This window comes from Seriola dumerili, unplaced genomic scaffold (assembly GCF_002260705.1).
Source record: "Seriola dumerili isolate Sdu_G_001 unplaced genomic scaffold, Sdu_1.0 BDQW01000050.1, whole genome shotgun sequence".
In the NCBI taxonomy this organism is placed as follows: Eukaryota; Metazoa; Chordata; class Actinopteri; order Carangiformes; family Carangidae; genus Seriola; species Seriola dumerili.
Genome location: NW_019174305.1, coordinates 2,814,083 through 2,839,754, shown reverse-complemented (window position 1 = coordinate 2,839,754; position 25,672 = coordinate 2,814,083). Strand labels below are relative to the sequence as shown.

General features: G+C 40.5%; 1 protein-coding gene across 1 annotated transcript in view; it reads right to left on the bottom strand.

Moving 5' to 3' along the window:
* Positions 1-25,672, bottom strand: part of rptor (regulatory associated protein of MTOR complex 1) — a 184,107-nt gene that overhangs the window by 107,484 nt on the left and 50,951 nt on the right. The window contains exons 5-6 of the mRNA XM_022739982.1: positions 5,787-5,945; positions 2,737-2,883 (exon numbers count right to left, since the gene is read on the bottom strand). Of these exons, the coding sequence (XP_022595703.1) occupies positions 2,737-2,883; positions 5,787-5,945 (306 nt within the window). The remainder of the gene's footprint in view (positions 1-2,736; positions 2,884-5,786; positions 5,946-25,672) is intronic.

Here is a 25,672-nt window from a genome sequence, read left to right as displayed (position 1 = left end):
CACACACACACACACACACACACACACACACACACACACACACACACACACACACACACACACACACACACACACACACACACACACACACACACACACGTCTTCATGTTTGCTGAGTGTACGCAGGAAGTGATGAGATATTTAAAAGTAAGCATGTGGCCCTATAATAGAGCACTCAGGGCAGACACCCACACTGACTGACTGACTGACTGGACTGCAGGGGGAGGTTGATATGGTGCTGTGGACTGTGTGTGTTAAAACACCTCCTCCTCCTTTCATATCCTCCCCTCATTCGTCTCTTGTCTTCATCTGCATCAGTGCGTCTCCAAATAATTCAGCCCCCGGTGAGATCAGGTCTGTCGTGCTATGTGAAACGTGTGCGATGTGCGTGTGTCAGTGGTGCGATGCCAAAGGTAAAAATGGATGACAAACTCTGTGTGTGTGTGTGTGGCATTTCATGATTCCACTTGGGACTGCTCATGAGTGTCGCGACGGAGGGATTCGGGTGGAGGAGCGTGTGGGTGAAGAAGGGGGACTCCCTGCTCAGATCGTCTCCTGCATGATTAAAAAGTCTCTGGAAGTCATCGCCTCCCTCTTCATCTTTCATTGCCCCCTCCCTATTATACACTTCCTGTGTGAGTGGATGTGAAGGGCACGCAGTCAGGTGGAATAGTGAAATTGCTTGTGGACGTTACGCAACTTCCCCTGCATTTAACTGTGGGACTTCCTCTGCTTATTTCCCCACTGAAACACTGTAGTTAAACCTTGAAGCTCCCACCTTTCAATAAATACTTCCTGTGCAGCAATGCAGCTTAATGCCTTTGGAGTACACGGTGGTCCCTGCTATGAAAAAATAAAATATTGTCTGATCAATTACTTGTCCATTCTTGCCTCAGCCAGTATGTTACAGCTCACAATGACCACAGCCGCTTCAAGAGCTGCACTCCCAGACATAAAGGCTAAGGTCTGACTGAAATCACACGTAAATAACAATATTTTAATAATAGCTGAATCTTTCCTTGACAGAACCTTCAGCAGTCCCTTACTTTCCCTTATGTTCCCTTGTACAAACTAGTTACAAGAAGGAGGAGTTTGTGCTTGTGTGATGTGCTTTGTATCCAATAACGACGAGCTGCAGTAATGGACAAAAAGCCTGTCTCATGACATCAGTGTCACATACTAAAAAGATACATCTACTTAGTTGTAAGAGATTTATTCATCTCGGCTTTTTAAATTAGTTTATAAACGTATCAACAGTTTAGCCCCAGAGCCTCCATCCAGATGTGTTTAACGGCAAGACATAGTAAAACAGAGTAACTGGGAGTGTGATGAATGCAAACTGTAAAATACCACAGTGTAGATCAAAGTTTGGACAATGAGCTTTCTCCATGAAGTGCCGTCAACTTTGAAACACGTTATCAACTGAAATCAAATTAACTCCAGATATAAATGTGCTGGCTAAAAGCAAACCAGAGTTCTACCCATTTCTAGCTAATTGCATCATATTGTTAATTGTTAATTGATTTGTCGGCTGGTTTTGCTGCAGAACATCTGCTCCGTCTTTAGCAGAATCTTTGATTTGAACCTAGACAACGACGAGCAGGCCGTTTGTGCAAGGAGGCAAATAAATTCTTATTTGTTAGTATGGACTTAAGAATAAAGAATAAAAAAAGAATAAAAAAATTAGAGCACATAGCTGATTTACTCTGACAAATGACTGCAAGGGTCAAACACAAAATATATGGTGCAAAGTATCGAATCATTATGTCTGTTCCCATGAAGCAGGAGTGAATCCTTGTGATGTTTACAGTTGTGCTTTTAGCCCTGAAGTTGCAGCCCTGCCACGACCTCTGCAAAGTTAAACAAAATAGAGCAGGAGAGGCTGAGGATGGAGAGACACTTGGGACGGGTTCTGTCAAACACTGCAGCAACTCAGCAGTTTGGCTGCTGCCTTCACCTTTACTTTAACGGGTAACACAGCTTTCACAGCAGCTCTTCTCTCAGCTCGCTCCACCTCCTGCCTCTGTGCTCCGCACTGTTCGTCCTGTACCTTTCTCTCCCTCTCTCCCTCCTTTTCCAGCTAATCTACAGTCTGGCTGAAACTTCTCCATGAATAATTGAGATGAATGACAGCGCCATCTCATTAGGAATTCACATAACATGCCATAGCCGGGAGAGAGAAAGAGAGAGAAAACGTAATAAAAAGATGAAGTAGTGAAAGGACTGGGGCTGGGAGAGGTGGGTTTCTGTGCCTGTGTGTGCGTGTTTGTGTGTGTGTGTGTGTGTGTGTTTGGGGGGGGGGGCAGGCAGTCACACGACTAAACCAAACCTGAGTCATTTAAAAGCAGCTGCTCAGTTGATTGGCTGGATCACAGCACTGAGGACATCCTGGGTTTTTAATTAAGAGGATTCAAGCTGAGAATCATGACTCGACACTCACTGAGGTCTCCTTTATAAATACTGTATAGATGAGTGTGTGTGTGTGAGAGTGCGAGTCTATCCGTGTGTGATTTCGAGGCGTGTGTGTGCAGGTGACAAATCAACCACTTTGCCGCTAATAACTCACAAACACCGATGGATCATTTCACCCTGTTTGCCTGCACACCAACTGTGAGCGTTTGCATCACTCACTTGCATCACAAGTGTTTATTTCCTATTACCTTCCACTAACTCACGGCTGCTGTGTTGTGACATGCCGTAAACATGCTGAGTGTGTTTGTCTGTGCAGCTGCCCACCTCCAGCTCCTGCTCTCTCTGCAGGGCGAACTGTTTGAATGACTTGACGATGATTCCCGCGTTGGAGCAATCGTACACGAAAATGGACGGGCTCCCCATCCACGTCTGCAGGTCGTAGATGGACAGCGGGATGTACTGGGTGTAGTTCTGAAAAAGAGAGAGAGAGAGAGAGAGAGAGAGAGAGATGAGAGAGGAGATTTCAGAGTGAGAAAGGCGAGAGAGGCGTGCATCATGTTATTGCTGATAACTCACTTTTAAAGATTTGTGTTTAATTATTTACTAGTCATCTGTTTGACGGGGAGTGTGAGCCGAGGAGAGAGAGGTAGAGAAACAGTTGAAAAGAGAGAATTATAATGAGGCAGAGTGAGAGAGACAGAGAAACGATGATGGTGGGAACATGTGCAATAATAAATCTAATAACCATGGATCTATAAAGGTGTTACACTTTATAGAATATTCGGTTCCCCGACGTTGCTTCAACATCAAATCCCCACTGATCTCCTGTTTCGGCAGACGGTGACACAGCGGCTTCATTTTATAGAAAAAGGAATAAGTATGCAGAGGAAAATGTGGAGAACAGAGAATGAGAAGAGGACATAAGACCCAAGGGTGCACTGAGGACGAGGAGGAAACAGCTCAGCCCAGACATGAGCGGTGCATCATTGTGAGAGGGTGCTTACTTATAGGATGAGGTGACGAACAACTCAAGATTTCTGAGTCTGATTCGAAAGTCAGTGATGCTACAACACAGCAGAGCTAAACCCTGGGACCACAGCCTGCAGGGGAGCTGTGTTTGCATGTTTGTTTGTGAAATGAACTGGCACTTTTTGAACACAGGAACGTTTTCAGGAACATTTTTGAACCAGGAATCAGGGATGGGTGGGCCACAAGCACTAGCACTAGCACTACCAGAGTAGCACTACCAACATAATCCTTGCAGCTGCTAAAGCTGAACCGCAGCTGTACAGACCATTCAGACAACAAGCGAACACGTCACTGGTATCAACAGTAGGACTAGATTTATTTTTTTTTAATGCTATTGATGTTTAAAATCATAGGTATGTAAAATAAAGGGATTGAGCAACAATTTAGTATTTTAATTCAGAAGATTGGGGGACTCACAAGAGTCATATTAAAAAAAGAATAGGCTCCAAAAACTCTAGATCCACAATGCAACTTGATAATGTCATTCTTTGGATGTCGTCTGTCTGATAAACACCCAGATCTTCCTACTTTGAAACAGGCTTTCTGTCTTTTCCTGTTAAGTCCCAGGCCCAAACTGAGATATCAGCTGATGACATCATCAGGGATCCTTTCTCAGACTCGACAGAGCTCCTCCAGAGCCACAGGAGATGTTATACAACTGTTTTCACAGGCTGAGAGGTACTCCCCCGTGATGAGGAAACTGATGCTGATGTGTAAAATCTGCTCCTTTAGCTTCCAAAAAAGTTAAAAGCAGAAATCAGAGAGTGGGTGAGTGAGCAAAAGAAGGACAAAAAAAACCAAAAAAAACAGTGAACTGAAGAGAAGGATCTCGCCTTTCTGACAATTTCAATCTCCCTTAATCATCACTGTCACACAGCTCACAAAGAACAACTGCCTTAGGGTGTTACAGTCTCCCTGTGTAAAAAACATTACATATGTATCTATTCATTTCATCACTGCTCTTGTTGCCTGATCTTCACAGTTCTTCATGTGAGCTACAAACGTACTAAAGGAACCTTTGCTCCCTGATTTAACTCCTGAGTTTGGTTTCTGAGGCTGTTTGGTCAAAAAAGACATGAAAGACACTACAAAGATGAATCAAGAAACAAAATCACTGATGTAAAAGAGAAAACAGAAATTGTATTGTATCATATTTTTTGACTCACCAGCTACAATCATATTCTCTACAATGGACCTGCAGTAAAAAGCAAAAGATTTGGATACAAACAACCTGAAATCTGTCTCACTGGAGTAAGTGATGTAATAAATGATTATTAATAAATGTTATGTTATAGTCAGTGTGTTTAGCTCTTCATATTTTGGATTTTTATGATTCTGCTAAGCTTTTAGTAGCTATGTTAACACGTGCATCGTAATATTTTTTTAGAAGTAGTAATAATTTTAGAAACCAAGAGTATTTTAGCTTAATGTACAGTTCAATAATTTGACAAGTGCTCATATTCAGCTTATTTATATATTCAAAGTGAAGTGTATAAGCTACATCCACACTAATACATTTCCATTTTACAATAAAGATTTAAAACGAAAACGATCTCACTGCAGGCGAGCATGAGTGATCTCTGTCCATACCAACACACCTTAAAACGCACACGTACATGACCACTGACGTACACTGGCCGTGTGCATGCTGTTGTAAACAGGAAGCAGATTGTCTACTCTGCAGTTGGCTAGTTGCAGACCAGCTGCAAGCAAAGACAACAAGGTCAGTAACACTTGTAATTCGTTATTCTTGTTGCTTTCACCACTGGCCGTCGTGACTGGTAAGACACAATCAGGGAGCGACAGTGGGTGTCTAAGTCACTGTTTCTAAAAGTCTCTGTTTCAGGCGCTCAAAGACTCCGGAGCAGTGTGCCAGGTGTAAACATAGCAAAAGAAATGTATTTTAAATCTAAAAGATAGCAGTGTGGACGCAGCCATAGACAGCATGAAAACCTGCGTAAACAAGGGTTCTCATTCCTGTCATGCATTGTCATGTTCCAGCACATTACTTCCCTGTGACCTCTACATACTGTACATGTATGACATTGAAATGGGCTCATATAGAAACTGATCATAGTTCAGCTGATGCAGCTGCTGTATATTAATGTGAATAAAATGGGAGTATTCAGTGATTATGCTCTCTGTGACTTTGCAGCATTAATCTAATGAGTGTGTGGTGTTAAAAGGGCTTTGCTTAATCACATAATAATTGCATTTTTGTTGCACGTCAAAACGGCCTGTGACATCACAACAGATACTAAGTCCATCTTGGAACCTTGTTTCAGTGGAGGCCTACGACTCTAGCTTGTGTATGTGAGAACAAATATCTCGTTTGTGTGAGTTACCTTATTAAAGACCCAGATCTCTCCGTTGACTGTGGGTCTCGGCACCCCGTGACCGTTGTAGTGGAAGAGGACTCGCTCCTCCTTAGCGTTACGTCTCAGCGACGTGCACAGCTTCTTCACCTCGTCCACCGTGGGGTCCAGACTCTGCTTGTAACGCGCCTGAAAAACAGCAAGCAAGAGAGGAAAGTCTTTTACATTTCAAATTCATATCTCAGGTGTTTTACTGACATAAGAATGGCCAACACAAATAAATTCAAAGATGTTAGAAAAATCTGTCCTGCAGATAAGGTTTCAAATAAACAAACATACATACAATGCACCATTTTATCATGGCTACAAATCCCAAGAGACGCTAAGAGAAGAGTAGATGAATCATGATGCAACATCTGCTGGTGTTGGTGGGGTTTAAGTGAATGTATCATACAGTAAACAATGCCGTCGGGAGAGAGAGACACGCATGGAAGACGTACATCTATGAGAAACTAGGCTAGATAGCCGCGAGGGGGCTCATCCTGCTGGTTTTCTTTACAGATGTTGTGTGCGTCACAAGCCTCGTATGAGAGAGGAAGTGAGGGAGTCAGGATGGCAAGGATTACTAATTAGAGACGTATCTGTCGTTTACAACCAGTAAACAGACATGAGAACCAACTGTCTCTGAGCACAATGAAACACACCGGGCTTTCTGTCATGAGCATGGTTTCTACCTTAACTAGAGCTCCTACAATTCACCTACAATAGAAACAAAACAGTTTGGAGTTTTTATATTGACATTATGCACTTTCAAGCTGAAAGCTGCAGTATGATGTTAATCCTTTGGGTAAGTGCTGCGTTAAGGAAACAGCTTGACATGTCATGCTGACCTACATGCAGGTTAAGTGGCAAAGAAGATGTTTTCTTGTTCAAGACATTTGAAATTTCAAGGATATTCCAAACAACAGAGGAGAGAGTAAACTGCAGAACAGATGAGCAGAGTACTGACATTTAAAAATGAAGAAGTCTGCAGAAGAGGCGAGGACACAAAATACAAACAATTTTCTCCTTGCAAAAATTAAATAGATGGATCCATTATAACCTGTAGTAACCTTGTTTTAATATAACTGGACTAGTGTATGCATTGTAGATGTGGAGGTACAGTAGATGTACATTCTTTTTGTCCTTCTTCGTTTCCATTAAAAAAAGAAATCTTTTTAAACCCTTTTGGGGACCACACCATTTTGTTTGAGTAAAACTTGATTGGAGTTTTCAATTGACAAAAACAATGTGAGTAATAATGAGCAATTTCATGAGTGTGAGATTAAAGATCGTATGTTTTTGCCAAGGTGCAACAAGCAAAGCAGTGACATGAGGGTCAGACTTGGCAGCAGGGCAGACGGCGCAAAACTGCAAATAGTATACAGTATATATTGTGTATATTTTTTCCGATGTTAAGAAAAATATAGCATATGCTCCGGAAATATCGTGAATTTCAATATTATATCATCCCAAGCCTAAGTGTAAGTTAACAGAACATAGAAGTAAATACAAATATACAGTGTCTGACCTGTCCATCTTTTGACAGTGTTTTCTGCCACCGCCTTAAAAACCTCCAAAGGAGAAAACACATTTTGAAGGAAAGTTCAGAGATTTGCAGACAAGAAACACTGAAGCTGTTCTGGAGGCTGTGAAAAAGATTCAACTAATTACTTACAATAATTAATCAAAGATGTTACAACCTAGCTGGGAAGTCTGATCCATAGGCATTACCTAATATACTGAGGCACAAATTCAGAACCTCATAAACATTCCCTATATTTAAGAGAGAAAATGTTCACTAAAGTATTAAGACATTCAGTATGGAGAGAGATATGGTTTTTAACATTTAATTTTGAGCAGCCCAAAAATAAGACTCTGAATCAGTTAAGAAGTGACTAACAACCTGACAAATCTGTTTGCAATGTTCCAATATTGTATTGACTCAGACAAAGACGTTCTGCTTTACAAGATGTCGAACCTTTAAAAAGACCTTTCACACTTTCAAATAATAATGATTTCAAATGAAAACTCAAGGATGTCAAACCACGAGGCTGAGAGTTGATCTTAGTTTGGAACAAAAGCAAAGTTTAATTTGTGCATAAACGAGGAACTTTTCTGAATGTGAACTTTGAACAAGATGTCGACAGAAGGAAAGGTAGAAAATACAAGAAAATATAGTGCCAGTTCTGCAAACCTCTTGTATAAAGCTGTTTTACAAGCTTCACCGGAGTGATTTTAGAGAGATTCACAGTGAAACACTAGTAGCAGATATTCTACACATAAACTAAAAAACATAGAACGCTGGTGCACCTTACTGCTGTCAACTTGTTTCCTGTGCGACCTGTTGCTCACTTTAGATCATACTTTATTAGATCATACCAGTCTGACTGATTTTGTAGGAGTGATGCTTGTGTACCCGTGTGTGTATGCAGGGTGGAAAAGCCTCGAGAAACTTTAAAGGAGTAACAGTAGGAAGTAGAGGACATGTGCATTGTCTGTGCTTCTTCAGTTCATTAAAAAAAAAGTGTTTGTGTGCGTATGGATGGAAGGGACACTGAGGTGTCAACTAGTTATGCAATAGAAAAGCACCCGGTTAGACCAGTCTGAATCATTATCACACTCACCAAGTCCCTTCTGTTACATAACTAACATGCCTTTTACCAAACAGCCTGCCTCCTGTCAAACGGCTTTGAATCACATGGAGAAGCCACATTTGAACTGCAACTTCTTCCAAAACTTCAAGCTACTGAAACTAAAGTGTGAGAGGTAGAAAAATAGCCTTCCCATTATATCAAATTTAAAAACAATACACACCATTAAAACCAAATGACCATTAAAACCTCTTCTTAGAACAGAAACATCTCTCTTTATTTACTTTTAATTCACAAATAATCAAGCTTTTATGACACAGTCTCATATTAGAGGCAGGTCTTTATTTCTAATTGCCTGTTCTTATAACATAAATATATCTTATCCTGTTATAGGATGAATTTTCTCTGTTTTCTAATTGTCCCCTATTTAAAACTGCTGGTAATGATGTTCACATCTAATACAAACTCAAAATTCCCTTAAAGGTCCCATATAGTCTAAAGGTAGATGTCCACGTATTGTTTGATTATAAAGCAGGTCTAGGTTCTATATTAATACAGTGAAAGTATCAAAGCGCTCAGTCCACAGAGAAATGCACACAGCCTGTATTCAGACACTGAGCCTTAAAGCGGGCCCTCAGGATTTCTCGAACTTTGTGATGTCACAACAAAGCAGTGACCCATCATCCAACCTTGCAGGTTTCTATTTAGTTTTAGAGTATTTAGAAATTTGATAGATTTTTATTAGATCACTCAAAAACAGGCAGCCAATCAGAAGCCCCTTTAAAATTTAGCTTTTTTTTTTTTTTATTTCTGTACTTTTCTTTGTTTTCAAAAGATTGGGACACTATTCAACATTATGTTTCAATGCAGATTTGAATTAGAAATTTTTATTCTTACTCAACCTGAACTTTACATTCACTTATTTTGTATAAATTTTGCACATGAAACCATTCCATTCATTCAGACTCACCGACCCTGTTATTAAAGCTCCAGAGAGAAGCCTGAGAGAGGAGATGTAAAACTACAATGAGATGGTTTTTAGTTCTTAAAACCACAAATATATCTTCTTATGGATCAACACTTCAAATAAACACAGTATTTCTAGCAGAGAGAAAGTGAAAGCAGCAGCTCTGTGATGTAGTTGTCATGCAGGCTGTACATTCATCTTGGATCATACAGTAATTCATGATCCTTTGCCGCTTAAAATGCAACAGCTGTGTAGTCATTATTCAAATGATGCTAAATGCCGTAATCCAAATTATTAATCATGATTTGTAGTTATAATTTGCAGGAAAAAATTATCATTTGCTCACTGCTCGTCACATCGCACACCCTACAGGGGCCAAACTGAACAGGCCTTGATCAAAGACGCCACATTTCAGCTTCCCGCATCTGGATGAGTTTGAATTGCAGTGTGCTAGCAGAGCTTGCAGGCTGATTCAATTTGGCTATAATCAGATAAGAGCGCCTGAATACCAAGAGGTGCAGCGCTCATCCCAATGATATCAAGTGGTATCTGAATGGTATAATGGTGTTAGTGAGGGACCAGCAGTGATGGAGGTATATTGCCTGAAATCAGAGCTGGTGTAAGAGAGGGCGGTGGTTGGGAGGTATAACTTTGGAGGAAAAGTTCTGAATTATATGAGGAAAGAGAGAAAGAGAGAGAGGGAACAGGCAAGTGTTGACGCTTACCTGCTTGTACTTATTATTTTTAGATGCTTTGGCAAAGCTATTCACCTACATTCATGACAGACGGGCTTATTAAATTCAAAAAAGATTAAGACAGATTCATATGTATGAGGAAGGCACCTAGGAGAATCCATTTAAATATACAAATCATCATTTTCTGGCAGAAGGAGGTTGTGTGTGCATCTGTATGTGTGAGTGTGTGGAAAAACTTGACTCAACTCCTAACATTAACCACCTAGGCCTGGAGGGGGAGCTCCAGCCTCCTGCGGGGACCAAGTCTCTCCTCAGCCTTCCCTCACACCACCCCAGTAAAACACCTCAATTACATCCATCAAGGCCACAAGAAACAAACTCCTCTTAAAGGTGTGTTCTGTGCTGGCTCTGTCGCCATTTATCATCATGTCACTTCCTGAGAACAGGCGACCTTTTCAAAGCACCGTAAGCATTCAGGATGCAATTAAAATACCGACTGTTAAAGCTGCGAGGTGCAGTAGGAGCCTCTGCAGCTGTCACACACATCACGTTGCATTTTAGACAACAAAAAAGGCTACGACTGTAGTGACGCAAACAGCCAGACGCAAGTTAAAGAGTCTAACAGCGTTCCTAATTATGATACAGCAGTCATTTTTAAAGCTGTGTACACACATTTCATTTGTCATTACTCACACTGAACATTACCATTGAAAGTTGAACCCCCAATGGGAACACATACTATAAAATACATTTATGAACATATGATATATGTTAATATATACAGTGTGATGAGGAGGGTTGCAGCTGAATGAAATGCGTGTATTTCATCCACCAGGTAAAAGAGGCTGTATTCTCAAACTGCCAGATGAAGAAAGAAAAAACCCAAAGGACACTGACTTGGATGACCGAAAGCAGCAGCTACAGAGACAGGAAATTAACAAAAATCAACCTCTGTCCTCTCAATCACCAATCGACATGTGAGTAACACTGAGCTTGTTTAGATGTGAAGTATACTAAAGGACCAGAGAGAGAAATGACACACAGGGAAAAACAGAGGGAGCAGAAAGATTAGAAGAAGTGTTTCAAAGCCTTGTATCTTCGTGTTCCTGGATCACTACAGCTAAGAAAACCTTCATCAGATACTTGCATCTTTTTTCTAATGTTTCTTTTTTTTTTTATACCTGATCTATGGTCAGAACTGCTTTATTAAATCAAACTTTTTATCTATCCTTCTTCTTTTTGTACCAGCAAAGAGTAAAAGGTAATGTAAGCAGGCTTCTCATTTTAAGCTACCCGCTGACCATCACTTCCCCCAGTTAAAATGCCAAGCATCAGTGCTGAGGCAAATTAATGTTAATCCCTTAATGGCTAAATGATTCATGTGTACTCTGAAGGCTGGTGCGGGCCAAAGATCGTATATGAGGGGAAAGGAGCATCAATCTGTAAAACTATTCCAGGACTGTAGGTATTTTTTTGTAACAAGACCAGCAGACTGGTGACTCTTCTCTACTGCTATGATCAGCTGATCACTACATGTCTATTTCAGAAAATTCTTCAAGTCTGACTTTTGCATGGTTAGTATTTAAAGGTGCGATGTGTAAGATCTGGCCAGAATTCTATTTTAAAATGTTCAAAAAATGAACTGACACTTTCAACAGTATGTGAAGGAGCCACAGTGATTATGTTATGACTATCATGGTGTCATGGCTGTCCATCTATTGTGTTTCAGAGATATCTACTCAAATGAGCATGCTAACCAGCTAGCCCCGGCCTGTCCCTTGTTGTAATACCACTTTATGACACTACATGCTGTGTGAGTCAGTGTAGCATCTAGTCTGCCCTCAGTCACATCATTACATCACATGTTTGTCTGTATCAGGACCAGAATTCCAGTCCAGTCCTCCCCAGTAATGGACCAGCCCCTGCCATTTCCTCTGAGCCTGGCCTCATCAACCATCAACAACCACATTACAGTAACACCTCAGAGTATTATCCCTGCACAGAACACATATTGTCTGTACTGTGATCAAAAGTGCAGAAGTTTTGTCAACACTTTTGTGCATAGTTATAGTATTTTTTGTACGATCTTTTTATATGTGTATATATATATATATATATATATATATGGATACACATACACAGTAAAAATACTGCAGTATTTTACCTTTTTACTGTTATTTCATGTTAATAACTTTATTGTATACGGTACCAAACAACAAAAAACAACAAACACTGAAAAAAATCCCTCACATTCTACTGGTTTCAGAAGAATCATCAAATTATTTGGTGACTTTGAATCCAACACTGAGCAAAAAAGAAATTGTAATTAATATCACTGAGGACTCACTGTTTGTCTGATCCAAATACCTTTTGAAACACTTGATATCTACCATCTACAGAATGTCTGTGTCAATTTTGGTATCATTTGAATGAAGATTTGTGGAGATATAGAGTGATGGACTTCAATCATTCAGTAGATGTGCTGAAAAAATCAGCTCTGTAGAACATAAAGGTGATTTATTGTGGGTATTTTTTGGAAGTTTGGAAGGTGGATATTTGTTGCAATTAGCCATGTCCACTATAATCAATCATTACAAAATTTTATTCATAGACTGAATAATGACCTTAGATCATATGAACCAAATTTCATATGAATCAATGCAGCCGAACCAGAGAAACAAACTTTTCGCATTTGACGCGACCCCTAGAGGTAGAATATCCCAGGGCTCTATAACAATGGTGGGAGCTAAGGTCCGCAGGCGTACACCAAGTTTGGTTACAATAGCAGTAGCCAATTTTGATTTATGATTGTTGGACACAGGTTTAAAAGTTTATAATTTCTCAATGGACTGACAAATGGAAATTCTTTTAATAACTTTTCATCAGCAGTATGTAGATGACGTAGAGTGTAGACTGACTTTCATTAGAGTCACATTACAACAAAGATGCAGAAGATTTCTGAGATCAAAATGGCAAAAGAATTTTGACTGTAGCCCAAGCTGTTTTCGAGAAGATTGCACAAACGCATACTTCATTATTGTAGATACTTCATTATTGTAGCCCCACCTATTGAACAATTAGTTTTATTTTTTGTCCCTGAGTAGTGGGCGAAGAGGTGAAACGCTGCCCCCTATGTAGGTGGAGCAAGTAGAACGATCTTACACATTACACCTTTAGAGCATGTAGGTTGTGAAAAATAAGTTGTTTAAGTAACCTACGCCCGTTATTTCAATGTCAGATACTTAATCAATCAACATTTTGTATCTCTCTTCTATATAATTTCCATGCTGTCGGTAAGGTTTGTGAACATTAATTAGGCTGCCACTTCAAACAGTGGTGATTCTGCCGTCTCAGCAAACAAAATGGGATTAGAGATCTAAATTGAATATCCGAGTTTTAGTTATTTAGAACTTTAGTTACTTTCCTACGATAAAAAACGAAACCTAATTAGATTTGATGAGGGATTAAAAAGGATTTGGATTCTATACTGGATGTGGATTTGATCAAATCCTATCAAACCTAAACCCTGAGCCTCGAACAGTGAAACTAGAGTTTGGTTCTCTTGGTCCAGACCCAAAAAGAGACACTGATCCATTATTTGTAGTTCACACAGACATATTGCAGGTAGAAGCTTTAGTGATGTCCCTCACTTGTAAGTCATTTTGGATAAAAGTGTCGTCACGTGCAATCACTTGGACAGGTAACTCAGTAACTGGACAGTTTCACTGTTCCTTCAAAATCAGCACCACTAACATGGGGGATGCATTTCTTTAGTTTTATACATGTTATACAATATATCAATGCCACACAATGCTGTGGTTCATCAATTCTCAAAGACCACACCACAGTTCGCATGGAAGGGTCTGAGTCTCAGCCTCAGCAAAAGAGTTGGGCAATATGACCATATCTACTGTTACACATTAGTAAACTCAGATATGAGAAATTAGTAAACTGCCAGACATTTTAACATACAGTGACACTTATCCCTTGAAAGACCCCTCTGATGAAAATCAAGTGTTTAACGTTTTTAATATGTCCATATGATGTTTTCTATATAATACAAGACACATCAGAAGCGATGAGCAGTCAACATCATGACTGAGTGTTTCCACCTTGAACTGCAGGAAACCAATGTCTCAAAGAAACAGACTCACACAGTCAGGGATTCGTACGTCACAAACCTAGGGAAGCAATCCGTCAGCTAGAGGGGACAGGGGGTGGGACTAAATAAACCTGAAACCTTTCAGTACAGAGAGCCAGAGTTGGACTTAGCACAACCACTAACGCTGTGTCAGCCACTGCCAGTAATAAGCTAATAAAAACATAAACTATGCTAACCGCTCTGATACGTCTGCTAGTCTCTGATTCTGGTCTCAACAGACTCCTCTGTCTGTGTCTGAGTCTGACTGAGGCTCAAACACGTGGCTGAGTCTCTCTGATGTTTCCTCCTCTAACCATCTTGATGCTCTCTGGTCTTTCCCCTGTCAATCTGGGGCAAGTGGGTCGTGGTGGGTGGGGCACAAAGCCAGGTCCAGAATTTCTCAACGAGGAAGAAAGAGTAGATGTTCTTCCAGCCCCAATTTTCCATTTTGTTTCACTCTTTGTGTTGCAAAACCATGTTCAACAAACGTTTAATCATAGCAGAGTATTTTTACATAGTTTAACACGTCTGGAAAGGAACTTTAATATTGTTGGTGATATGAAGCCATACAGGCAGTGTTGCAGGTCAGTGAGGAAGACTGTGTGACTGCTGTGTACTGATGATACGTGATGAAGTATCTGGACTCTTTTCTCCATGCATATTGTGCAAAACGCATTAGGACACTGCACAAAACACTACTTTAAACACTAACACTTAAACAGTACAGGATACACTCTTGTCAATGACAGTTCACAAAGTTCACCATACCTTATGAATGTGGCTGACAGTGTAGAAGCTTACGTACACCTTGAACCCTCGCTGCTTCATGCCTACTGCTAACACCCATACAGAACCTACTACATATGAATCACTTATTTATCTTCACATGGCTACTGTGACAATACATACAGTATGTACAGAACATACAAAACAACCCATCATAGAGCGTAAAGAACAGGTCTCAATGCTCTCACTCGTATATAGCCAATATTAAACAGTCCCAGCACAGAGACAATCATAAACACACCAACACACACATACAGAGACTCAACAACCGTCTCTTTCAGACAGAATGGGATTTTGAAAAAGCAGTTGTGTGATAGATGAGCACCTCATGCAGGTCTCTCTCTCTTACACACCACACACACAGACAGACACAGACACATGCAGAGAATAAAAGTCAATGACATGACGTCAAAGATGACTTTGTGATTGTCACAGTCTCATTTTAGGTCAAAGGAAAGAGGCTTCAGCAGCATGCTACCGGTGGAGGGGTGATAATGACAGAGGGCTGTGCCACTGCACACTCCAGGAGAAGGGGGGAAAAAATGAGTTGGTTAGTGGATTCAGGGGTTGATGCTATTAAACTTTCTTCAGCAACTTTTTATTGCCTCTAGAGCTGTGTTTAGCTTTACTGTATGTATTTGCATCAGCTAAATGTTACTGCGCGGGATAAAATGATCAGAGGTACGAAACAAGGAGGAACAATCACAATGATGACAATATTGAGGGAAGCTCAGGAGAGGGTGTTTGTGGTACCATGTTTTAGAAAAATAAAGGAAAACATGGTACTAAGCCAGAAAACCGTGGATTTCTCTCTTCACATTGGGAAGGAGTCGCTGCCCCAAGTAAAAGAAATATCTTAGGGGCCACATGAAAGGGTAAGATGGAGCATGAGCTCCACCGATGGACTGTTGCAGCATCAGCAGTAATGCGGAGCATGTACCAGACTCACGTTGTAAAAAGGAAGCTGACTGTAAAGACAGAGACCTCAAGTGTGCAACCTACATATAAATCATCACCTACTGTCATGAGCTCTGGGTAACGACTGAAGGACTAAGATCACGGACACAGATGTCTGATATAGGTTTTCTTTGCAGGGTGGCTGGAGTCATCCTTGGAAGTAGGACGAGGAGTAGGAGGAGGAGTTTAGACATCCAGAGGGAGCTCGGAGTAGAACTGCTCTCGTCACGTCAAGGGGTCAGCTGAAGTGGTCCACACATCTGATGCCTCCCTGTGGCGGTATTCCAGGCACGTCCAACTGGGAGAAGACCCCAGGGCAGGTGCAGAACACGCTGGGGGGGGGATTACATTTGCCATCTAGTATGGTGACACCCCAGGATCCCCCAAGAAAGGCTGATTTACATAGTTAGAGTGACAAATGTATGGGCCCTGCTGTAGCTTACTGCCACCATGACCCAGACCTGGATAAGCGGTGGGAAATGGATGTATGAAGGGACGATTAAGTGCTCACTTGGGACCCAACAATGATGTTGATGATCTTCTTTTGTTTCACCCTGAATATCGTAATCACAGCTCTCACACTAGGCAATTATGTGATTTGTAAAGTATATTAAAGTAAAGGAGGGACTGTTGGAGATGGAGATGTTCTCGTTACATTTGTTCAATGTGATTTCAAAAAAAGTGAATGGGTTGGTGATTACTGACAGCAAGGTAGGAAAAGGGACGTTCAAAAACCCTACAGATTTCAACACTAAAGATCTGAAGCCAGATCTAACCTGGGAAGAGGACAAGCAAACAGACGATTTCCCTACAGGGATCAATAAAGTATACTTGTTCAAATTGGGCTGAGAAAAATAGAGCCAGTTTGATAAATAGCAGTGAGCACTGGGGTGAGCAGTAGTCATTTCCCCAGTGAAAGCATCCCTGCTGGGGCCAGTGTGTCTGGGCTGAGTCAGTTCACAGCACGTTGGATGGAGCAGAGGGAGAGATGACACGTCACCTTCCCACCCTGCCAGCACGCACCTCCTGTCGAGATTATGTTATCCACACAGCCATTTCTCAGTCTCAAAACTACAGCTTCAGAGGCGCGGACGGTTGCACTTTTCAGGAGCAAAAAACTCCACGTAGACATTTTAAAGAAGTGAAATAATCGCCTTATTTTCAGCATGTTGTCGAGAAACTGACCTCTTATTACTTATAACTCTGTGAAGGCATTATATGCGGCAAGTGGTAAATAACTGATGGTGCAGAAACACTCGTCCTTTACCTTTGTTTGTTCTCCTGTTTAATACGAATCCAATGCCGCAGCTGACTAAGTGACATGAGTTATGTAACCGGCAGAAGGTCTGAATGCATCCAAGTGCTGGTGTAATGTATGTTAAACAGGGTGTGTGTAGTTTTCAAATACAAGTGAACAAACTGTTTCATTCGACTTGTTGAAAACTGTTATTGAGACGGATCCTCACTCAACCATCATCGTAAGTGTTCAGGCCTTTAAATCTGTTTGGAACATGATCTGAGGAATCAATGAGGCTTCCTGTCTTCTGACCATAACAACTGCCACTTCGTCAAACCTCTTATTACTGAGCAAACTTTAATGCTGTGACTTCCCCTTCCTCTACTGACAATTTGCTTACACATCTAATCATGCCCTTTTTTTCCCCACACGCACATAAACTTGTAGATGCTTTGGAAATACACAAAGTCAGAGTCATGTGGCACAGGGACCTTTAACCACTATGTCTCTGTGGTGAGGCTAAAAGGCTAAAATCAAGGCTTTTTCAATCGAGTTTTGCCGGCCCTGATTCCTTTTTACATGTGATTATTTGCAAACAAGGACGAAACAATGAAGGAACTCTGGTTTCAGAGTCATTACAGACACTGATACTGGTAAAAAGCACAAAACAAAGGACATTCAACCATGTTCACATTAAGCATACCTGCCTGAATCAGTGTCGCATTCAGGAAGCTTTAATAGGGTGTATTATATAAAAGCCTCAGTGAATATCAATGTTACGTGTGTTTGTGTGTGTGTGTGTGTGTGTGTGTGTAAGGAGCATACATGTGTTTGATAGAAAAGGGGCAGAGAGACCTCTAAAGCACCAGACCAATTAAAAGCTGAGCTCAGAGCAGCTCTCAGAAGTCTGTGTGTGTGCGCGCGTGCGTGTGTGTATATTTGTAATTTAGTCATGCAGGTGCTTTGGAGATAGTTTGGCTCTCTGTAAAACCTCCCAAATATCTGGATTTTAAGAGAAACAAGGTGAGTAAATGTAAACAGCAGCTCGGCTCGCTGATCCTCCAGGACGAGTTTTAGTGAGAAACTTTATTCAGTGTATTAACTGGTTTTAAGCACCTGGTCATGGAGAGGAGGAGATCATTGCCGATAATTCATGCAACCTGAACAACTGACACTGAAGGAATCCTAAATGGGAGAAGCTGACTGCAGTGATGGCATGGTGGTGAAGACAACAACTCCCATGATCCCCCGCTCCTTCCTGATGGCACCAAACTTCGTCTTTTGTTATTGTTTTGATGAGAGACCCCATAGTGACAGAAATTCTATACTGTGCATTTAGCTATTTAGAATAAATGGACCAGAGTTCTGTGTGTATGTATCCCCACAGTGACACCTTCTCCACTGTTAACAGGGTTAATAGTGCGATAATGACTATGTGTTTGAAGTAATAAATTTCAGTTTTTCACGTCACTTTGGTGACAGTGAGTTAGACTTGACAGTCACTCGATCTCAGTTGTAAAGACCAAGTGCTTCAGCTGCTGAGGACATAAAGATGGCTGCAGTATAGGCCTGTGGTGGCAGACTTCAGACAGTCAGCAACTAGTTGATCAACTGATAAGAAAATTGAATTGGCAATTATTTTAATAATCAGATAATTACTTGAATCTGTGGTTGTAACTGTGATGATTTACTGCTTCTCTTTGTTTTATATTGTTATAAATTAAACGACTTTGGGTTTTGGATTCTTGTTCAGACTTTTTCACCATTTGTTACTTTTTGTAGACTAAACGATTAATCAAGGAAGAAATCATTAGTTTAATCAATAATGAAAAATATCATTGCATTGCACCCCTACAAGTATTCAATATGAGGACTTTATTTAAGTTTACTTTTAATTATGAAATTACTCTTCGTCCGGAAAGTTGGGAACTATATATAAAAAAGGCTGCAATTAAAGCTAAAACACTTTAAACCCTATTTACTATATTATGACTTTTACTATTATTACTTATATCTATTGTGTATTCTTGAATCCAGTGTGTCAGGGTACAGAGCCATCTCTACTAAAAAGCATCACTGTCCGAATAAGATGGAGGTAACTCAATAAAGTGGAAGAACAGTACAACAACAACAACAACAACAACAATATAAAAAAAGGCCCTAAAGACGCTAAACTATATTAGAAGAAAGTCGCAGGCTTGATTCCCTCCCTAGTGACAAGTGTCCTTAAGCAAGACATGGCAGATGGGGTCATCTTAAAATCCCAAATCTACACACCTGCAGTAAATCTTTAAACTTTTATACTTGTAAAGCTGTGTAAACAAGTTCAAACACTGGATGTTTAATCTGTCCTGAAGTGCTTGTGGATTCAATGAAAGCATCAGTAAGTCGCAGTAACCCGTGGTCTGACAGATGCATTCGAGCAGCTATTCTTATCCCAAGCAGCCGGCTACCTATTACAGCACTCTCCACTGCTCTAATCAACTGCTGCCCTCATTTCCAGCCACCTGCAGGGAGAGTTACACCAGTTGGTGATTGAGGAGGGATTGGAGCGGGCAAGAGTGCCACAAACCATTAGACTGGAGACAGAGCTTAGGGACCTGCTGCTGTCTGCGACTCTGTGTGATGTCGTGACTGTGTGTGTCGATCTGCTTCTAGTCAGGGAATCCACTCAAAGTCAAATTTAAGTTTTATTAAAACCTTGTCATTATATATCAAAGAGTTCATCCTACAGCTCCCTGTATCTGATATACATAATAAAGTCACATCTGAGAAAGCGTAGTGATTCATTAGTCTAGTGAATAGGTAGAATGTCACAATGCAAACGGCGGGGATAATATGTGTTAGTCATTTGTTTTTATGGGTTGGAAATCATTTCTCTTGTGACGCCGTCTGCTTGCTCACAGCCACGTCCGACCAGAAATTACTGCAGCAGGTAGCGTAATGAGTTATCAGTATTGATCAGGAACCCAAACAAACCCACACAGACATATTACGGTCATTTGTGCTGTGGGAAGCTGAGGGATGCAGCTTAAAGCCTCTTTAACGACCAAAGTAAAGGAACAACAATCTGTCACCTACAGCCTGTATATATGTCCTGTAACTTCTACTAACTTCTTAGTGTTAAGGGACACGCTGTATGTCTGGTGAAACGTATTCAAGCTGGTATCATGAGCCTTTTATGGCTGCAGAGGGAGCTGCACGAGAGATATCAAGTGCTTCAAGTGATGTCACCTGAGGCAGCGTCAGATGGCACTGAACACTCCAAGTCTGAAAATGAAAAGAGTCTGGGGGTGTGGAGTTAGAGACAAGTGAGTTCATAAGATCTCTGTAGCTGCTCCTCATCTCTGCTAGAAGCTAGAGGCTACATTAGCTGCTCCTAGCATAACACACCAGAGTCTCTGATCGAACTGTCTGGGTCCAAGCTGCACTGTGGGGGATGTAGGCGCCAGATTTTGAAAAGGAGGAAGAATGGGGGGATATTTCTGGTTCTGCTACATCAATTTTTACCATTTTTTTTCCCCGAGTCCGACAGAGACACAGGAGTGCAATGCTAAAACGGTGGAGTGCTCCATCAAAAGGAAATTGCACAATGTGACCAAATTAAAGCTCAATAAGTGAAAGCAGGTAAATAACCCTAACACCACTGCAGGTCCTGTTGGCATATACTAGGGAACTACATGCAACAGTTTATGGTTTGCCTTATTTTAATATTTTGTTAATTACACTTCATCCCTTTTCTTAACTAACTGAATCATGTCTGAAAGCTCAAAACTTGTTTCCGCAAAATGTAATTAGTGCTAAAATGATTAGTTAATTGATTGACAGATAATTAATCAATTAATCAATTAACCAATTTTGACAAACAGCTAATTACAACAAAGATTTACTGGTTGCAGTTTTTCAAATGAGGATTTTATGCTTCTCTGTTTTTCATCAGTGTAAAGTGACATTTTTTTTGGCTTTGGACTGATGGTGGGTGAAATTAAGCTGTTTGAAGGAGTCAGCTTGGGCTTTGAGAAAAAAAGTTTTCAATCAAATCTAAAGAAAATTAGGAAAAGAATTGTTAATGAGAAGAATCGTTAGTTCAAGGCCTAGATTCTGGGGAAAATAAAAATTTCAAACTCCAGTGAAAGTAAGAGAGGAGAGAAGAAGAAAGCGGGTTTGGGGTTTGGAGGTTAATTTTAGAATGTGGAGCAGTGGGGTAATGGAGGAGAATGACACACAAACAGAGCCCCTGCATGGATGAGATGTAATTAATCCTCTTCAGAAATAACTGGTAACTCTGTACGCAGCACCGGGGACCCTCCACAGACATGTTCATGTTATCTGAGGAACACAACACACATCCTGTTTCAGGTCTGCACTCCAGTAGAGGAAGCATTTCCTCGATCCCAGAGGTCATCTGAAGTGGGGTAGGGTTTTATGATTGACCCACCCACACACACCCCCCCATACACACACACACACACACACATCATACATGTACATACAGCACACAAAAAAAAACTGCAAGAGAAGCAAGAGAGCAACGACACACATCAGATCCCCTCTCTCTCTCTTTCTCTTTCTCTCTCTCTCGCTCTCTCTCTCTCTCTCTCCCCTCTCATTTCCAAGTCTGTATCGACCACATTAGTTTCTTATAATAACCCAGCAGAGCACTGAGGGGTTTCACAAGACATCCATAACTGGGTCAATGGATCTATACCCGAGCTGGATCTAACATATTGTTTAGAAGTTTGTGTCCAAATGTGTGTATATCTGTGACCATTTCTGTGTATTTGAAATTATTTTTTTATTATGCATGTCGGTGCTTGTGGTTCCCGCGTCTCCTCATTAGCGCTGCTGCTCAGAGTGTCAGTGGCTCATCGGAATCATGACCTGAGGCAAAAGACCTGGACAAGAGCCAATATTTTGTTTTTCTTGTGTGTGTATTTGCCTGCATTCAAGTTCAATATGATAATAAATCCTCATCTTGTAATACATCAGTGGCTCCATTACGGTACAAAAGCTTTATGTATTTTCATCCTCTTACCCAAAGATGGAAGGAAGTTACACAATGTTTCTACTAAATGGACTGAAATTTAAAATCAATAAAAGCTGTCAATTTCTGAAACAAACTACAATTAGAAGAAGAAACCGGGCAGTATGCAATCACTACTGCAATGTGTTATCAGCCTACAGAAATACAGTACATGTCACATGACAACAGTCACATGACAGTTCAGTTACCACCAGTTTCTAAGATACACCTGTTCAACAGCCCTGCAGGAAATCTCGACTTTATGAAGGTCCATGATGATTTACTATGGAGTGCCAAAGGGCTCAAAATTAAACAAGACAACAAGACTTGATGAAATAAATAATATATATATAACTACAGATAAATGTTGGAAATGTGGGGGAAAAAAAAGCATGAAATTTTAAAACAACTTACAATATTTTTAAAACTATCATATCAAGTCAAACAGGGCAGAGCCTCTTACGTGAGTTTATCTGGCAGAATGCCAAACACAAACCTCAGCTCTGCCCTGTTTGACTGACAGACAAAGATGTTGTGATTAAAGGTGCTAGTGTGAAATTACAGCCCCAAGGAGAAACTGCAGTTTGACTTCGCAAAGAAGAAGTTAGAAATAAAAACTGTAGGAAAGAAAATAATAATGACCTGCAATAACCTCTGTTACTGTGAAATGAATTAGCATGAAAAAACATTTCATAATAATAAAACTAGGTTTTGGTTTTATTTCACAACTTCATGGTTGTATTATATATTTTGCCTATACTTATACATACATACATACATGTTATTTATTTACACAAATTTAAGAACACCATCATTTTCAAAGCTGCTGCTAATGAAGTTAAACTGGTTTGCATTATACTGAGAGGGATTTCTGATATTCTGCATTTATCTATATTAATATAAATAATATATATGAAATATTTTAGCAGGATTTATTACAGGGCAGATGTACCGGACCTCCTTATTTTGTCAGCTGTATCTAATAAAATGGTAACTCGTATACAGCTCCTTCATGGAGCTACTTCATTCACACTGACCAAAAATATAATGCAACACTCCTGTTTTTGCTCCCATTTATCATGAGTTGAAATGAAAGATCGAAGACCTTTTTCTATAAACACAACAGGCTTCCGGCTTTTCCTCACAACTGTGTTTAAATCCGTGTTAATGAGCATTTCTCCTTTGTCAAGATAATCCATCCACGTCACAGGTGTGGCAAATCAAGATGCTGATTACACAGCATGATTACTGCACAGGTGTGGCTTGAGCTGGTCACAATGAAAGGCAACTTTTAAAATGTGCAGTTTTATTATGAAAAAAAAGAGACTTTTATTAGGCAGTGGACAGTGGATTTCACATGACTTGGGCTTGGGGTCGTGGATCAGAAAACAAGTCAGTATTTGGATTGACCACCATTTGCCTCGAACAGTACAACACACACGACACATCTCCTTTGTACAGAGTTCATCAGGTTGTTGATTGTGGCAAGTGGAATTTTGGACCGCTCCTCTTTAATGGCAGTGCGGTAAACTTCCAGGAATTGTGTACACATCATGCCGCAACATGGTGATGGCGGTTGATGAATGGCACGACAATGGGCCTCAGGATCTCGTCATGGTATATCTGTGTGTGTCTGTGTGTATCTTTTGTTTTTATAGAAGTCTTATATCTTTGATTTCAACTCATGAAAAATGAGGGTAAAAACAAAAGCGTTTATATTTTTGCTCAGCACAGTTCAACAGGAACACTCGGATTAGAGTTTCTCAGGGAGTGTTTGTCAATTAAGTTACCAGCCAAACGTTTGATCAAATAACTATGATGTTACAAACCATCCTGGCTGACTACTACCAGTCTTAGCATATGGATATTCTCTCTCAAAGGAAGCAGTGTGTTTAGGAATTTTCAAATTCTTTCCTTGTATTTCCATTTTTGCCGTACCTCTAATTTCTGACAAGGGATTGCACTGCAAAACCTCCTCCTCTCTTCACACAAGCAAAGCAACAAAAAGCCTCGAACACATGCGTTTTCTTCTAACACCTTACAGGACGAACACGCAGCCTTCCTGCATGTGCTCAGTAAGTGTAATATCAGACGTGTGTGGCAAAGATTGCAACAAGGCCACCATAACTTCCTATTCAGTGGGGGGTTTAAATAACACCTCTAATTGTGGTGCCCTTGCCCCCTGCTTAGTGAGTAATGTATGAGTGTGTGTGTGTGTGTGTGTGTGTGTACACGTGAAAGAGAGATGTAAGCATGTGGATGTCAGGTTAGCCCTCGTTGCTGTGATTAATGAACTAGCTCTCTGTGTTTGTGTGTGCAGTTGTGACTCAAGCCCTCCGGGCATTAAAACCCATTGAGCATGCATGGAAATGTCCTTCTTCCAGTGTGTGTGTGTGTGTGTGTGTGTTTATGTGTGTGTATACATGTTCTTCAAGTCTTAACACCTCCACCCACCACTCTCTCCTCCTCCTCCTTCCCCCAGGCCTTCCAGCGCTGGGAAATGGACATTGGAGTGTATTTTCTGCCCTCCTGCTTCATTCCTGGAAAACTCAGGAAGGCATTTGTCACTAAAAATAGCTCCTGTATCATCAAATCTAATAGCCTTTTTGGATGTAGCTATTGTGTTAAAGCAAGGAGTAAGAGAGCATCTCTCTCCACTGAAGGGAGTAATGGTTGCAAAAGAGGCTCCATTCATATTGCATTAAACATAATGACATTGAGCAAGAAGCTCAAGATGGCTTTATTGGATTGGCACTGTTATGTCAGGAAAAGGAAAAGACGAGCAAACCTAAAAGCATGCACAGGAAATCCTTAACATCACTCAGGACAACATGTTTGGTTTCCCATATTTGCGGCTTTGTTATGTTGAACTCTGGATGGAAAAATTGCAAGCTATTTTAAATCATCAAGCTTCTGGGAGTCTGAATTACCAGTGGGAGACGGAGAACATCAATAACAACAACGGCAGTGCCTCAGCATTGATAAAAAAAAATAAAAAAAATCACTTACTGCTCACATAATGTGTCTGTTTGATATTTCTCAGGAGGCTGACAACATCATTGCATTTCTGTGTCCTTCACTTCATGTCACATGACTCAAAACAACAAACAGGAAAACCTCCTCCTCCTCTCCAAAACTAAAAGAATAACAGAAACCAAGTGTTTGGTGAATTAGCACTTATAAAGCTGTGACCAATGTGGAAGTGAAAGTGTCTATGCAAATTAAATAGTTTGCATCGGCAGAATTAAATGTTAAGGCAGGACACTGCTGCTTTTTTTTTTTTTTAGTCTGATGATAAATGTACTACCTCGCAAATGTGGAAAAGCTGAGAATGAATGTGTTAAAGCAAAGTCTGAGGAAACATCATGGAGTGTGATGGTTTTAAATGAGCTTGAATGCATGAATATCTCAATGAAGTTCTTTGATACAGAGACTAATGGCTCTAATTCTGATATTCTTGCTCTTCATGTGGCCTGG